The sequence below is a fragment of the Microtus pennsylvanicus genome, unplaced genomic scaffold (assembly GCF_037038515.1).
Source record: "Microtus pennsylvanicus isolate mMicPen1 unplaced genomic scaffold, mMicPen1.hap1 Scaffold_47, whole genome shotgun sequence".
Classification (NCBI taxonomy): Eukaryota; Metazoa; Chordata; class Mammalia; order Rodentia; family Cricetidae; genus Microtus; species Microtus pennsylvanicus.
The window spans coordinates 201,958-218,817 of NW_027460981.1; the positions used below are offsets into that span (position 1 = coordinate 201,958).

A 16,860-nucleotide genomic window follows, 5' to 3' on the forward strand; every position below is an offset into this window, starting at 1 on the left:
TACTTGAGGCCCTCCTGTCTTCCTCATCCCCTTCCCCCACCCCCTAGACCCCTCCCACCACACCTGCTCAGATAAACTTGCTGGTCTCCTCCCACAGACTCTCCAGAGTGGATCTACCCACACTGGACCAGAAGTTACGCGTTGGGGATGTAACACCCTCATATGAGCCTTGTGCATGAGGATGCCACTGCCATCTCCAGCCATGGGAGTCCTGGCTTGCTTGCTAGTGCTATGCATAGTGGTTGGGACCAGAGCTGCCTCCCAACCTCCTAGCACAGAGCAGAGACTTGTGAGGAAACTACCAGGTATGGACTGACTCAATGTGCCTGGCTGCAGGGTGGGATACATGTGGGATGATGATGGTGGCCGTCAGAAGCTTTGGGAATGGCAGATAGCCCCTGAGTGAGTAGGGGATGTCAGGTTGAGTAGCACCATGGGGAGCAGTGAGTTCGGTTCTTCTCCCGAATCTATAGATTGCTATGTGTCAGTGTATGAGGTATCTTTTTTTTTTGTGGTTTTTCGAGACAGGGTTTCTCTGTGGTTTTGGAGCCTGTCCTGTAACTAGCTCTTGTAGACCAGGCTGGTCTCGAACTCACAGAGATCCGCCTGCCTCTGCCTCCCGAGTGCTGGGATTAAAGGCGTGCGCCACCACCGCCCAGCTTGTATGAGGTATCTTGAGTCTCAGGATCACTACCCAAGTGTAAGGCACCCAATAGAATGGATCACTGTGACAGGGAGCCTCAGACTTCTCAGCTTAAACAGTCAGAGTGCCACTTGCTGGGTTTCCATGATTCCCATTGTTGACAAAAACTGCCTGTTGTTGGTTTCTAGCTCCATTTCGAACTGAGGACAGTTCTTGCTCATCTTAAGCCAAAATGAAGGCTAGAGTTTGGGGGTAGGCAGGAGGACTCCAGCCAAAGCTCAGCTTTTGTCACCCAGTGTCTCACATGATATGTTGAGAGCTTCAGGTCTTCCACTCCTCTCTTTGCCGGTAGGTGTTTTGCGGGGTGCTCTTTCAGAGGCATACCTCTGTAGACCACACTCTGGGAGGTGAGGGGCACTTGTCCCAGGATCGCAGCTCAGCTAAACAGACTGGCCAGCAAAGTCTGATGGGACACTGAATTCCATCAAACAAAGCCAGAGTCTGAGGCTTTACCTCCCCGAGGTGAATATGTGTACTGGCTCTTCCTAACCTCTGCCCACTGTGCCTGGGTATGGTGTGGCAATGCAGGCCAATGGCCTGATGGTGCCGCACAGTACACGGTGAGCTGTTTCCCCACTGGAGCAGATGTCCCAACAGTCACTCCTTTAAACCTTGGCTTTTGTACCCTGGTGGCACAGCTCGGCCTCCTCTCCTCCACCCAGTTGACCGCAGCTCAGCTCAGCCTCCTAGGAAGGTGCAGGTGGGGGCAAGTACCTCAAGTACCTTTCTAACTCAGCAGCTGGGCTCTCCTGGAACTTTTTCCTTTTTTTTCCTGAGACAGCTGTGGAGCCTATCTTGAAGCTAGCTCTTTTAGATCAAGTTTGGCTTGAACTCACAAAAATTTACCTGCCTCTGCCTCCCAAGTTCTGGGATTAAAGGCATGAGCCACCACTGCCTGGCCTGGAACTTTTTTTTGGTGAATGGAAGTGGACTGGAAGGTTGAGTGTGCATGCCATTCAGCTGGTATGACAGCAGTTGTCAGGAAATCAGCACTCTCTTTGAGCCTCGGCTTGCATATTAGTGCTTCCTTCCCCAGGAGCCAAATGGCCAGTGACAGAAACCATATCAATTTTAGGAGAAGATATTATTCCCTGTGTCTGATGTCAGTGATCTTAGGTCCAGAGGAAAGCATGAACCCTCTCTGTGCTCCAGGCAATGAAGGTGGATTGGTGAAAATGCAGCAGCCCTGCCCCACCCAGGGAGTTTACAAGCCAATAAACTTCATCCTATTCCTTAACTAGATGGGCCTGGCAATGAAAACACAAAGACATGGCTGACTCTCTCTGGAACATAAATCACCAAGCAGGAGCTGGCTGGACCTAAGAGTTCTGGAGCAGGGCTAGGCCCCAATCACACTGGCCACCCCTGGTAGGCAGGGCAATCTGGGTTCTGGGTTCTCAATAGGGGTAGAGAGTAGCCTACAGTGGTTTTCAAGTATCCTAATTAATTTTCCATTAATACAGTTCCTCATGTTATGGTAACCTCTGACCATCAAATTATTTTTATTGCTACTTCTCAACTGTAATTTTGCTAGTGTTATGAATTGTAATCTAAAATATCTGTGTTTTCGAAGGTCTCAAGGCTGATGGGGGTGTGAGGGCTCCATGAGACCATGATCTGATACTCTCTCCTCAGCATATACCATATACTGTGTTGTCTCAAGCCACATCCCACACTGTGTTTCCCTTATTACCTGCGGAACTCACAACACAAGCTCCTATAGGCCCTGTGACACTGGAATGGGATCACAGTGTTGGATTTGCTGTTGCCTGAGCCCAAATGTATCTGGGCTGTGCTGGCTCCTAGTGGACAGGATAGGTAGATAGATCAAATGTCAGCTCAGCTGATTCAGGGCCATTTCCCTTCCCCACCTCATACATCCAGGCATTTGTCTCTCCATCCTGTGGAATGCTGTGTCTTTCCCCAGTCACTCTCTTGATGAGAGTACTTGTGTGAATAGCTTGACCTTTTGTCTTGCCCAGACTAAATCACAACTGTTTTGGGTAATGGTTGCCCTGAGGCCACTGACTAGACAGTTCTTGGTCTTCTTTGGTGCCTCAGGAAGCTTCCAGCATTGGATTGCCTCCATAGGACATGGCAGCAGGAGAATTAGAGGTCAGGATAGAAGATTCCTTACTGTGAGGCCCACTCAGGGACAAACAAAATCTGTCTGGCTCCATGGGACACAAGCTTCGTGGATACTTTTGAGGACAGTCTCTCCGGCTGTTGGAATCTTGGTGGGATGACTCTGGGATGGGCAGAACTGGTACTGGTTTAGTTTGAATGGACATTTGGGCATTGAATGTAGGCTATGCATCTGCAGAATGGCAAGTGACATGTTAACCAGTCCATCTGAATCTAAGGAAGGAGGTCTGACCAGCAGGACTACCTGCCCCTGTCCTGGAGCCCGAGCCCATCTGTGCCTGTGATGGTCATTGTTAGGTCCTAGCAGGGAAATCTGGGTGTGATAACCAGCTGGTGGTGTGTCCCTAGGTGTGAGGCCTTTGGGTCTCCTCATGAGCTGGGCACCATCTGGGTAGGGGAGAAGTGTATGGCTACCTGTGTCTAACCACCCAAGAACTCCAGTTTCTTAACTCTCAGGATGGGTGGCTGTCTCCACTTGACTGTGATTCTAGCTCCAGTTGGCTCACATCCCCTAGCCAAACCATGGTCCTCATTTGTGAAATGGGAACCCCAGGTGTAGGAGTTTAAAGCTTCAGACATTCCAGGCAGGTGCTGTACCATAGAGCTTCCCCCAACCTTCTTGACATTTTCAGATCTTTCAGCTACTAGGAGTGCTGCTGTGTGTCAGGGCACACAGATGTGAGTCCATTCCACCTTGATTAGAGGTCAGAGAGTTTGGGCTTGTTTTGCTTTTTCAAAGTTGTTGACAACAAGTGACTACAAAACAAGTGGTCCTGACCTAGAGTGGTTAATTGGTATTTTAAGTACAGAGGTGTATCAGCTTCATCTTGACCAAAGATCAGAGGTGCTCTGTTTATTTGTTTTACCTTGTTGATGAAGTCTGTTGTCTCCTCCTTTACCTCTTTGGAGTGGGGTATGAAAAGATATATGGAAAATAAAGGGGTGGCTCAGTATTCACTAAATTTCCCTCCTGATGCAGTTCTGTGTTTTATCTTTTATTTCTCTCTCATCTCTGTTTCTCTTTGCTTAATAATTCTAATCATCACCCTCCTACCCTCTAATGTGTGAATCCAATCTAGGCTGGTCCTAAGCAGCTGTGTCTCTTCCATATCATCCCTGGAAGACAGCTTCCTCCTCCAGGACAGAGACAGAAACCTTAACACACACCACTAACAGAGTTGAGGTACTGACACCCCTGGGCTCTTACTAAAATAGTCTGCCTACTCCTGGTTTGAACATTGTCTGGCAGAACCCCAAGCCCCAGGAGCATGCCTCTCACTTGCCTGCCATAGCTTTGCTAGTTTGCAAAGCAAAGTATGGGCCTTCAGCATGCTACTTTGAAGAATCTGTTTCACAGCTTTCCATTTCATCCACAGAGGCCCCAGGCCCTGGGCCTAACCAGCAAGAGCAAGTGGTCTTTGGCTGCGGGGACACCATGGAGCTGTTCTGCTCTGTGCCTAGAGGTGCCGGCACAGGCTGCACTGTCTGGTCTAAGGATGACACAGAGCTGATAGCTTCCCACCGCATCCTGGTGGGGCCCCAGAGGTTACAAGTGCTGAACATCTCCCATGACGATGCCGGGGTCTACATGTGCCAGCAGCAGCTCACTCAGGATGTCCTGTGCCGCTTCACTGTGCATGTGACAGGTAAGTTCTTGGTGGCTAGGGCTGACAACTGTGTTGAGCAGCTGCATAGCTAGGGAGGTCAGGGCAGTCCAAGGCAGCATGGTTCCAGTATCCCTGGCTCAAGAGTGTTGCTGGCTTAGTTCCCCACATCACAGGGGGGTGCCCCCAATTCTGTGCTATTTGAATGAATGGCCTTGCAAAGGCAGGGAGCAGTGATCCCTAAAGATGGAGAGCAGTGTACTCTCAAAATAGGGAGCAGCAGGTCTCTGGATGTAGGAGTGTCACAGGACCACTGCTTGCTTATAACTATTGCAGATGCTCCATCCTCAGGAGATGAAGAAGATGGTGAGAACGTGGCTGAAGACATAGGTAAGATCAGAGCCTAGGCACACTGACCTGGTCAGTATCAGGCTGCTTCCTTCCTGTAGTCTTGTTGTTTAGGGGCACTGCTACAGGTAGACAGTGCCCCAGGGGCAGTGAGGAGGCAGGGCTACTCTGCAGGGATTTTGGTAAGTTCTGGTGGGAAGGAATATGAGTAAACCAGGCAAGGAGCTCAGGTTGCCACTGACGAGGACATAGATCCAGGGATTCATGTTGTCTGGGTTTCTTTCCTGCCTGGTTCCCACAATCATTAAGTCCCAAAGAAATCAAACAGAGGTCTACATTAGTTATAAATTGATTGGCCCATTAGCTCAGGCTTCTTATTAACTCATAACTTATATTAGTCCATTATTCTTATCTGTGTTAGCTACATGGCTCAGTACCATTTACAGAGAGGCATTCACATCTTGCTTCTTCTGTGGCAGGGCCAGGATGGCAGAAAGAGCTTTCCACTTCCCAGAATTCTGTTCTCATTGACCCACCTCTACTTCCTGTCCAGTTGTCCTGCCTATACTTCCTTCCTGGCTACTGGCCAATCAGCATTTTATTAAAATACAAGTGACAGGGTAGAAACCATTGTCTGACAGCAGATTCACAGACCTAGTGGCTGTTGCTGCAGACCAGCAGGAGGGGAGCAGTGCCATGCTGAGGCATACATTGTAAAGGGGGCATCATAGATTTGGTGTGAGTATATGAGGGCACATGGCAGTGCCCATGGTATGGCCTAGAACCATTGTGGGAGAGAGAGAGAGAGAGAAAGAGAGAGAGAGAGAGAGAGAGAGAGAGAGAGAGAGAGAGAGAGAGGGAGAGAGGGAGAGAGGGAGAGGGAGGGAGAACATCATGGGTCCAGACATCTTATGCGGAGTGGTTATGACTCTGAGACTAGGTTGGTGTTAACTGAGTCCTCAGACCACCTAGAACCTTCTGGGGTAGAGTGCACAAGGGTCTGAGAGGAATCAGAGAGACAAACTTAATGAGAAAACAGGGTAATGAGTCTTATGAGTGTGTGCGGGTGAAGAGAGCAGGTATAGGGACTTGTTTGAGGTTTCACAACCCTCATAAAAATGGACTTAGATTCTAGGACTGAAGCCAAAAAAAGGTAGTAGTCCTGAGAAGTGGGTCAGTTTATCATTCTCCCTTTCAACTTTGGCTATCAGGTTGTTCAAAGCAGAATTTCTAACCCAATTGGTCTCTAGCTTCTGCCCCAACAATTACCAATGTGTTTGTAATTTCCTGTTTTCTTCTGTCATCCTGGACTTCCCAGGTTGTATTTAGTGTTTTTGCACCATAAACACTTAGGTAAGGTGCCTGAAGGGTCACTTTCTTGACCTTACCTGGCATTGGGCACCATAAAGTTGCTGTAGTCTCCCATTGTGGCACTCTTCTCTCAAGCCTACTGGCCAAATTTGGAGCCTGGGTGGGCAATTCAGAGCTAGGAGGGACACCTCTCCAGTGTCTGCACACTTTTCTCCTATTTCACATGTCAGTTCCTCCTCCCAGAGATGCATAGGGCCCTCTGATTGAGTCACTGTGGAAGACCCTGCCCCGGCCTTTGTTCTCTGTTTTGGAAATTTGTTGCCTCCCTCAGCTTCCTCATGAGTCCAAACATATGGCATCCTGTTGCTGGTTGTTTTTGTTCTACTCTTTGGGAGCCCACCGCCCAGCTCCCAAATAAACACATGGACACATATTACTTATGATTGTATGACCTTGACGTGGCTTATTTCTAGCCAACTTTTCTTAACTTACATTATCCCATCTACACTTTGCTTCTGGGGTTTTATCTTTATTCTATATACCTTTCTTCTTACTTTGTGGCTTACTGTGTAGCTGGGTGACTGGGTCTTTGCATCCTCCTCTTTCTTTTCTTGTTCCTTCTTAAACTTTCTCCTTCTCTTTATCCTCTCTGCCTGCGAGCCCTGCCTATATCCCTCTCTTGCCCTGGTCATTTAGCTCTTTATTAGACCAGACAGAGTAACACAGCTTCACCAAGCTAAGCAAATACAACATAAAAAAGTGAAACACATCTTTGCATCATGAAACAATTGTTCCACAACATATAAAGATGTAACACATCTTAAATTGATAGTCCACCACAGCATCCTCCACCCACCCAAGAGGAAGGAGGGAATTCAGTGGAGGGGAAGCATGACCTGAAGGGTACCTGCCTTCACTGGGCACTATACAGGCTGACTCAGGTTTGGTGTACTGGTGGAATGACCTGGCCTAGTTGCTTCCCAGGATCTACATCCTACTGGGTTCTACTTCCTGGGTCCCTATACCTGTGAGCCTGCCTCAGATGGAGAGAAGAGAATACAAGACTGAGAGTGGGACAGCTGTGGATGCAGTGTTCAGACAAAGCAAAGGAGTCTCAATACAGATGAGGGATGAAGCTTGAGGGTGTGCTGGCAGGGGAGCTTTGCAAGGGTGTACTGATCATGCTGTTATTTATGAGCATTTCTGCCATCAGGGGCCCCTTACTGGACTCGGCCAGACCGTATGGATATGAAATTGCTGGCTGTGCCAGCCACCAGCACGGTACGCTTCCACTGTGCAGCTGCTGGCAACCCCACCCCCTCCATCTCCTGGCTGAAGAATGGCAAGGAATTCCGAGGGGAGCATCGCATGGGGGGCATCAAGGTAAGTCTGGAAAAGGGGCACAGATAGGTAGGGCCTGGATTCAGAGGGTATAGCCCATATCATTTGTCATAGACCAGCCTCGACAAAAATACCTCTTGCCAGGGTAGGGGCATGAGATTTTAGAAATGGAAGTAAAGTGAAAAGTAATAAAACTGAAACCATAGAAAAGTACCAGGAGGGCATTCCAGTGAATACTGAAATTTTCCCTGTTTAGTTTTCCTTATATGTTTATATCCAAATACAAAAGGAGAAGAAGGCAACAAAAGTCTTCCTTAACTTGATACGAACTACAGGTACAACAGTTAATTACTTTAACATTTTGAGGTATCAAGTCATTAGCTTTTTGTTGTTTAAGTAGCGAAGCCACTCTAGACCAAGTATCCTGAAAGCAGTCACTTCCTAGGTAACCTTATATTACAAAATAAAGAGCAGAAGTATGTTTGCATAGCCTAACTATCTGTCAGGATGAAAACAGGTTCACATTTTTGGGCATCCACAGTCACTCACCTACTAATTTTACCTGCAGCTTAGGCACCGGCACTGGAGCCTGGTCATGGAAAGTGTGGTGCCTTCTGATAGTGGCTACTATACCTGCGTGGTTCAGAACAAGTTTGGGAGCATCCAGCAGACTTACACACTGGATGTACTGGGTAAGAGCCAGGCTGGGTGACTAAAGCAGGTCAGCCTCAGGCCATTGGACCCACTGCACCGACTGTCTGTGTCTTACAGAGCGCTTCCCACATCGGCCCATTTTGCAGGCTGGGCTGCCAGAAAACCAGACAGCCACCCTAGGAAGTGATGTAGAGTTCCACTGCAAGGTGTACAGTGATGCCCAACCACACATCCAGTGGCTGAAGCATGTTGAGGTGAATGGCAGCAAGACAGGCCCGGATGGCAAGCCCTATGTCATCGTACTCAAGGTGGGCTCTGTTGTTGGCAGCTGGTTGGGTGGATGGGTTAGCTGGAAGTGCCTTGCCCTGGTCCTTAAGTCCCTCTTCAGCTGAGGAATACCTTGGGACTGGGACCCACGTGTTGGGGTTTCTGGGAAGGGGCACCTGAGTCTCAGAACTGATCACCTGTTCTGAGCTCCAGGCAGGCTTTGTGTTACTTGTGCCCTCCCGTAGGACTTGTTTCTCTGTTTGCTCTGAGGCTTGGGCCTACAGAAGGCTTCTCTGGGTGATAGCTGTGGTGGCTCAGGGGGATGTCTGCTGTACTAGTACCCTCTGACATCAGAGTACTGGCTGTCCACTCTCCAGCTGCATTCACTGTAGCACTAGCTCCACCCTGCCTTGACGGACTCTTCCTGCCTCCCTCTGCCTGTAGCTTTGCTTCATAGCCTCAGGTGGGGGCCGAGAGAGAGAGAGAGAGAGAGAGAGAGAGAGAGAGAGAGAGAGAGAGTGTTGGGCTTTGCAACACAGGAAAGAGAGACTTGGAGGTCTGATGGAGAGAAGAACAGGTTTTGGCAGGAGTTGGTATCCTGGCTTTGAGAGAGACCACTAGGGCCATGTCCAGTGTAGCTCCCACTGTGGGTGTGTGGTTTCGTGAGCACAGGCTGATGTGATATGACCCTTGGGATGAAGATTTGAAGAGTATGGGTTCCCTTTCTCTCTCTCTCTCTCTCTCTCTCTCTCTCTCTCTCTCTCTCTCTCTCTCTCTTTCTCTATCTCTGTATGTGGTTTTCTCTCTTTGTCTGTGTTTCTCTCTGTGTGTGTGCTCTCTTTCTCTGTGTGTGTTTCTCTCTCTTTGTCTGTGTGTTTCTCTCTCTTTGTCTGTCTATGTGTTTCTCTCTCTCTCTCTCTCTCTCTCTCTCTCTCTCTCTCTGTGTGTGTGTGTGTGTGTGTGTAGGGAGAGTGGACATGAAGGAGGCCAGTCTTTGAAACCACTCCCATCACTGCCATTATGTGCCTCGCTTCAGGCAGCTTTCCAATGCTTCCTCCCCCAACCCATTCTTTGGCATCTCCGTTGCCCTGTCTTGTCCTCATTGTCTTCTAGAGATATCCTGGATCAGTGACAATCTGAAGGCAGATACACACCTTTATCTTTCAGTGTGTCAGAATGGGATGGGGCAAGTACATTTGTTGAGCCATCAATTTCATAAGCATGGCTGAGAAGGCATTTTGGTGGTATGTTCACAGTCCTCAAGTAGGTGATAACTGACCCACCTCTGACTCATCTTCTGTTTCTGATGCCTTGATAATACTGGTAGCTCCCAGCCAGCACTGACTTCCTATCTCCTTCAAAGCCCCTCAGGTCTGTGCTGTTCTCTTGCTTAGAAGTTTTCAGAACCTTCCAGGGGCTGAGCCCTGTGCTGCTTCAGAACATCGACTTTCCACCATTCTCTGGCTGACACTGATTTCCTCTGGTTTTCTCTCCATACATCTGTCTGCCCATCTTTTTTTTCTGTACTAACCCTGCATGTTGCTTCTTTGTGGTACCATGCTGCCCAAGTGCCCGATGCTTGCCTTGGGACAGGGAACTATCCACCAACAGAGGGACTGGTTTCAGGCTCCGTGCCTTGGTTCAGCATCCATTGCAGTGGTAGAGCTGTAGTTGTCAAGGTGGTAGCAGAGGCGGCATTTTCCTTGAAGCCTGTCTGATCATCTCCATGTGGACTGTGCTGTGGTACCCAAAGGGACGTGCTGGTGCTTGCCTATTGATTTCTGTTCTCTCTTTGTAGACATCAGGCATTAACACAAGCAACAAGGAGCTAGAAGTTCTGTCTTTGCGCAATATCACCTTTGAGGACTCAGGGGAGTACACCTGTCTGGCAGGCAATTATTTCGGATTTTCCCATCACTCTGCATGGCTGGAGGTACTGCCAGGTATTTGCTGCTGCTGCTGCTGCTGGTGCTGGTGCTCCATCTGCCCTCTTATGGTGCGAGCTCAGAACATAACAAAGCTGCCAGGGACAGGGACAGCAGGGTGCACTGTGACTTACTGCAGTCCATCCTGTGGTAACCACCCTGGCCTTGTGCTTGGTATGGGAGTGTCACCCTTCCTCGTCTTGATCTTGCAAAGGCCTCCCCCACAATCCTCTAGTTGGATTTCCATAGTCTAGCCTTGAGGCTCTGGGATCTCCTGGGAGCCTTGGTGGTGGTGTGGATGCTTCTGGCTCTGCCAGGCTTCTCTCCTGAGTCTGGTCCCTGCTGACTCATAGATGTTTTGGACTACCAATGTGAGTTGGGGATGTAGGTCACCAAACTCTGAGTATCCCAGTAACTTTGCTCCCCAACAGGTACCTAGAGCTCAGGGCAATGGGAAGTCCCACAAGGCTGGATGAGGCATCAACATTTATGTCTTTGCAGCTGAGAGAGAGCTGGCAGAGAGTAGTGCGGCTGGCAGGTTATCTGCAGGCACCATCAGCTTCTGGGTGGGCTTCTCCATCTTAATCTTGACTGCAACTGTGACACTCTGCTACCTGCGTAGAGTCTCAAGAAAGAACCTGAGGTCTCCCAATGTTGACAATAGCTTCTGCTTCACACCTGAGCAACAGGTAACTTAAAGTAGATAACAAGTTTTGATCTCTCTGTTGTACCTTGAATCTCCTAAAGTCCCAGCCTTACCTGAGGCCTGCTTGGTACTCATTTCTCTGCAGTCAGATGAGCTGACCCTTCCCTATTCCTATTCTCCACATGGATCCCACATTACTCAAAACAACTTTGAGTCTTCAGTAACCACTGTTTGAGCATCCCTCTTCTTGGCCCTACATACTGCCTCACATGGACTTGACCTTGCTACTCCTGGAAGTTACACCACCTCAACCCTTTCCCAATGCCCAGCATCCATTGTCTGGCACCAACCTATCCCTAATGATCCAAGCAGGTGACCTCCATGAACTCTGATATACCCTTGGTCCACATCGTCCACCCAGTTTCAAGAGAACATACTGTAATGGCCAGTATTTCTGAGCTTGAGCTGCCAGCCGACCCAAAGTGGGAAATATCTAGAACTCGGTCAGTGCTGGTGGGGTTTTATGTATACTTGGAGGAGGTTCTGTGGCTGGGGGCTAGATGGCTACCAGGCAGAGGTCTGTTGGAGGTGGGGTCCGGGGTGAGACTTGGGTTACTCTGTCTTCATGAGCAAGAGCCCAATTGCCAGCTATGGATGCAGTGGCACAGGGCCATGAGGGCTGGGGGTCCTGGGCACATACTCACTGCCTCTGCTTCTTCGGACAGGCTGACACTTGGTAATTCTCTAGGAGAAGGCTGCTTTGGCCAGGTTTTTATGGCAGAGGCTGTTGGCTTTAACATGGACAACACTGACAAGCCTGTCACTGTGGCTGTGAAAATGCTGAAAGGTGAGGAGGGAGAGAAGTAGCACAGGGCAGTGGGGGCTGCAGGGCCACCACCTGACATTCCCACTTTCAACACAGATGATGCCAATGACCAGGACTTGTTGGACCTGGTGTCTGAGATGGAGATGATGAAAGCTATTGGCAAGCACAAGAACATTATCAACCTGCTGGGGGCCTGCACACAGGGTGGTAAGTACAGCAGGTGGGTGGACAGTTAGATGGGGGCCCCTGAGTCACACAACATCTCCGAGGTATCTGTACTTCCAGGGCCATTGTATGTGCTGATGGAGTATGCCGCCAAGGGTAACCTCCGGGAGTTCCTGCGGGCACAAAGGCCCCTAAGCATGGAATACTATGGTGCCTCCAGGCTGCCAGAAAAACAGCTTACCCGCAAAGATCTAGTGTCCTGTGCCTATCAGGTGGCCAGAGGTATGGAGTACCTGGCTTCTCAGAAGGTGAGCAGAGCTGGGGCACAGGTGAGGTAGGGTCTTCCTGAGTGGAAGAGTGGATATCAAGCTTGCTTAGGCTAGGGAGGTGTCAGTTTAGCACAGGTTCCTTTCATGCCTCCTCAGTGTATTCACAGAGACTTGGCTGCCAGAAACGTGTTGGTGACTGAGGACAATGTGATGAAGATTGCAGATTTTGGCCTGGCCCGTGATGTGCACAATCTGGAATGCTACAAGAAGACCACATATGTGAGCCCCATTACAGGGTGGTTGGGGTGCTGTGCTCCACCAGGGAACACCTGACAGCCAACAACTCTCCCTCTGCCTAGGGCCGGCTACCTGTGAAGTGGATGGCACCAGAGTCGCTGTTTGACGGAGTCTACACCCACCAGAGTGATGTGTATGTGTCCTAACATAGGATGGGGATAGCAAGACCCAAGTCACACCTATCACAGCCTTTAGGCTGTAGACAACAGCATAGCCCTGCCATGTCTCTCATCCACACACTCCTCCTTGCCCATTGGTAACCTGTCCTGTTGTAAAACTGTTACAGTAATTGACCAGGAATAACAGGCCTCTGCCCTCACTCCCATACAGGTGGTCCTTTGGAGTCCTGCTCTGGGAGATCTTTACACTGGGGGGCACACCATATCCCGGCATCCCAGTGGAAGAGCTTTTCAAACTATTGAAAGATGGCTACCGCATGCACAAGCCTGCCAACTGCACACATGACCTGTGAGCAAAGCATTCCTTGTGCACTCCTCTAACTAGTCCCTGGGAGTGGCTGGTTTCCTACCAGGGCTCCTGATAGGAGGCTGGTAGCCTTGGGTGAGGTAGGGATGGACAACAGGCCAAGAAACCACAGTCATATTTGCCACAGGTATGGGATCATGCGGGAATGTTGGCATGCAGTGCCTTCACAGAGGCCCACCTTCAAGCTTCTGGTAGAGGATTTAGATGGCATCCTCACTGTGACATCAACCCACGTAAGTACCACTCAGTCCTGCCCTCTCTGCCTTCTCTGATTCCTGGGCGGGATGCTCCTCCAAGTTCCAGTAATGGGGTTGGCCTTCAAGGGCCAGCCTGAACATAGATGGCCGTGGGATCAAGGGGATGCAAACTAACATAGTCCTATGACCTTTTCTACCAACAGGTATACCTGGACCTATCAGTGCCTTTTGAGCAGAGCTTGCCAGGTGATGAGGATACCAGGAGCCCCAGTTCCTTAGAGATAACTGTTCATCCACAACCTGCTACCCCCAACCCAACCCAGGAATTGGAGGCCTCAGACATGATGGGCCAAGAATCCCATAGACCAAGCCCCAGTTAATGTTTATGTATATAAAATGTATGGAGTATTTACAAGTTGTATTTGCTGTAGGGTTAACACTTCTTATGTGACACTTCCTCGTTTTATAGTATTGACTATTATGTTTCAAACGTAGTAAGAAAAAGCAGTGAACTTACTCTTGTTATTTTTTTGTACTGTTACTGAGCCCTTGACTTTGGTGGCTGTCTCTTGCCTATAAGCTAGCAGTGCCAGGACAGTGTCTCAGGGTAACTTTTCTTGGATCCTAGCATGTGGTTTGTCAGCCCACATTGGCAGAAGTAGTTTTGTTAATGCAAACAACTTACTTTCCAAAAAATAAAGAGATAACCAGTTCTGATTCACACCTGTGCCACTTACCTTCCATTCTGGCATCTGCACAGCCACATCCTCACTCTCTGTGGGGACTGGTTATGAGATTTGTCTCTGTGGGGGTAGAGATAGTAACTGGTGAGGAATCTTAGCTGTTGACTGGTCCCTAGTACAAAGTGCTGGATTCAGGCCCTAGGAGGACTAATTGTCTTACCTTTTCCTTCCCAGTGTGAGGGCAGCTGGGCTTGGACATGCTTGTCTGTGACCCAAACTACCTCTCAGAACATCAGGGTTACCAGTTTAGAAGTTCCAAAGAGAGGATTTAAGAGAGTTAGTGTCCATAGGAGGGTACCATGGGGGTGTGAAGGACGTACTCTGAGACTGCCTTACCAGAGGAGGGATCCTATGAGGACACAGGATGCTCAGATATATGTAGTAACTTCTGTGGGAAGGAAAGTAGGCAAAATCCCTGGTTTAAACAGTATACACTGATAGGGAATGCCTTTAATCCCAACACTTGGTCTATGAGACCAGTCTGGTCTACACAACAAGTTCTAGGACAACCAGATCTATGTAGGGAAGAAGCTGTAGGTCTGGATGTTTGTTGGTTCCCCCACAGCAACCAAACAAGGGGCACCAGACAGCTTCATACCAAGGACTCAGAGCCATGAAGATACCTGGTGACAGTGAACAGGCAGGAGGAAGTAGTTAAAGAGCCTGAGCCTCCTACTCCAATCTCCCCAAGTCCTATTGATGTTAGGTTCCTTCTACTGTGTCTAGTTTCCTCTGGTCGAGAGGAGTTTCTCTACCCAGATGCCTTGCCTTTTGGACATGGGTTGTGATAACGATAGTTGATTTTCTTGTTTGTTCTGAGTAGTACTGAGAATAGGCTGGTTCCCAGTCTGACACTCCTGCTTACTAACATTGGCCTGTGGCTGGCCATCATCCTGGGTTGGCTATGGTGGCTCAACTGGTTGTGTCTATCTTACCCTCAGTGGTTAAAGTACCTACTGTAGCAATTTGCCAAAAAGGCAATCTATAATCTGTGGGCATGTGGCATTTTCCAGATACCTAGGACTGCCTTGATTGTCTTCCACATATAACTTTGTACAGGGTCCCTAGTTGTTGTGATCTAGCTGCCCTCACTCCCCCTCCCCCGACCCACAGGGGAACTTCCTTGTGGTCTGTAATTGACAAGGATGTTTGTGTTGTTCTTTCTGGCCGGAGGGTCTCCACAGAAGGAATAGAGGTATAAAAAGTTGCTGGGCAAAATAAAGGTTGCTGTTCTTGCACCTGAAAAGAAGCCTCTGTGTCTCAATCCCGGCACCCCCCCCCACCAGTCTTGGCTATCCAGGCTGTGCTGGCTGCAGCAGGTGGATTTCCACTGAGATCTAGAAAGTGGGGATTCATGATCGGGGTTCCTCAGTCCGAGGAGCGTATTGGGGAAGGTAAAGTGTTTTTATTTTTCATCCCAAGAGATAACTCTGAGGAACATCCCCCAAGAGATAAGCAAGTATAAAGAGGCAGGAGGGTGAATTGAAAGGCCTCAAAAAATGACTGAAACTCTTAAAGCAACAATGCACGGAAGTAACAAGGAAGACAGCCAAAGATTTTGTACAGGATGGGGTTTAAATGTTCCAGACTGGGAACAAACCAAGTCAGATTAAAAGTAGTATGTGTGTCTTCATCCCCAGAGATGCTCTGAGGGATGCCCTCTGGAATATGGCCAGTAGGGAAGCAATAAAGAGGAGGCAGGAGGATGAATTGAGGGCCTCAAAAGATGGAATGTGTAGAAATACATGTTATTGTGTTGATTGTGTTGTCTTTTGTGTTCTGGACTGGAGAAAGACATTTGATTCTGGGAACTGCTAAGAAAGGTATTTTGACTTTAAAATACAGGCCTAAGGATTTGATGCTTTGGAAAAGAGGTTCTGCTTTTGTCTCCACAGAGGATGAGAACCTGTGGATTCAATGCACATTTATGTGGTTTAAATCACCGAGAACCCCTGAAATGTTGATGTAAAATACTCCCAAGAACGCAACACCCCCGCTCAGCAGGAAGTAGCCAGACAGGTTGACGATGCCCAAATTCCCTAAAAAATTGATAAAGTGGGGCCCCTTCAAATGGTTCCGGAGCAGGAGCAGTGACCCTGATTCCCCGAGTTCTGCTCCACTCCATGCAGCAGTTTGGATCCAGAGTGAGTGCGGCTGGGGCCAGAAGGCAGCTGGAGAAGAGCTTTGCCACCACAGCCACTGCCGGACTTGCTCTCTCACAGACTGTGCAGATGGCTGAGACTGTCAACCAGCTTGCTGAAAGAGTCAGCAATGCTTTGGACATTCAAAATTCAATTGGGCATATTGACCTTGAACCAACAAGTAGCTCTGGTTCAGGAGCAAGTGGACTATCTTTGGACTTTTCAACAGTTGTGAGTTACTCATGGCACTGTATTGCATGCTTCTGCTACTGTTATGGAATTCAACCGTCATATGAGAAGGGTTTGGAATGCTGCTTTTGTTAATTTTACCACCCAGTTAGTGCATGCTAGATGGTTGCAGTGCTGGTCTGGCTCCTTGGCACTGTCAGTCCTGGGGACACTTGGTTTAGGGCTGTTTCTGGGTAGCCACAGATGGGCAATACTTTGGGAGCAGAATGCTACCTAAAACAGGGACTATTAGAGGGCTATTCCCCATGACACACAAGGTATTATAAAATAAAATGGGGGAGTTGTTATGATCCAGCTGCCCTCACTCCCCCTGACCCACAGGGGAACTTCCTTGTCGTCTGTAATTGACAAGGATGTTTGTGTTCTTTCTGGCCAGTGAGTCTCCACAGAAGGAATAGAGGTATAAAAGGTTGCTGGGCAAAATACAGGTTGCTGTGCTTCCACCTGAAAAGAAGCCTCTGTGTCTCAATCCCGGCACCCCTCGCCAGTCGAGGCTATCCAGGCTGCGCTGGCTGCAGCACCAGTGCCTGGGGTTCTGAGCAT

At 49.0% G+C, this 16,860-nt stretch overlaps 1 protein-coding gene across 1 annotated transcript; it reads left to right on the forward strand.

The window, feature by feature from the left end:
* Positions 1-202: 202 nt before the first annotated feature.
* Positions 203-13,529, forward strand: LOC142842264 (fibroblast growth factor receptor 3-like). Its single transcript, XM_075959106.1, is given in 18 exon segments — positions 203-305; positions 4,225-4,494; positions 4,789-4,842; positions 7,325-7,494; positions 8,021-8,144; positions 8,224-8,414; positions 10,172-10,316; positions 10,800-10,951; positions 11,242-11,447; positions 11,670-11,791; positions 11,867-11,977; positions 12,056-12,243; positions 12,361-12,483; positions 12,564-12,634; positions 12,832-12,969; positions 13,115-13,220; positions 13,388-13,467; positions 13,469-13,529. Coding segments are annotated over 18 exon segments (2,415 nt in total).
* The last annotated feature ends 3,331 nt before the right edge of the window (positions 13,530-16,860 follow it).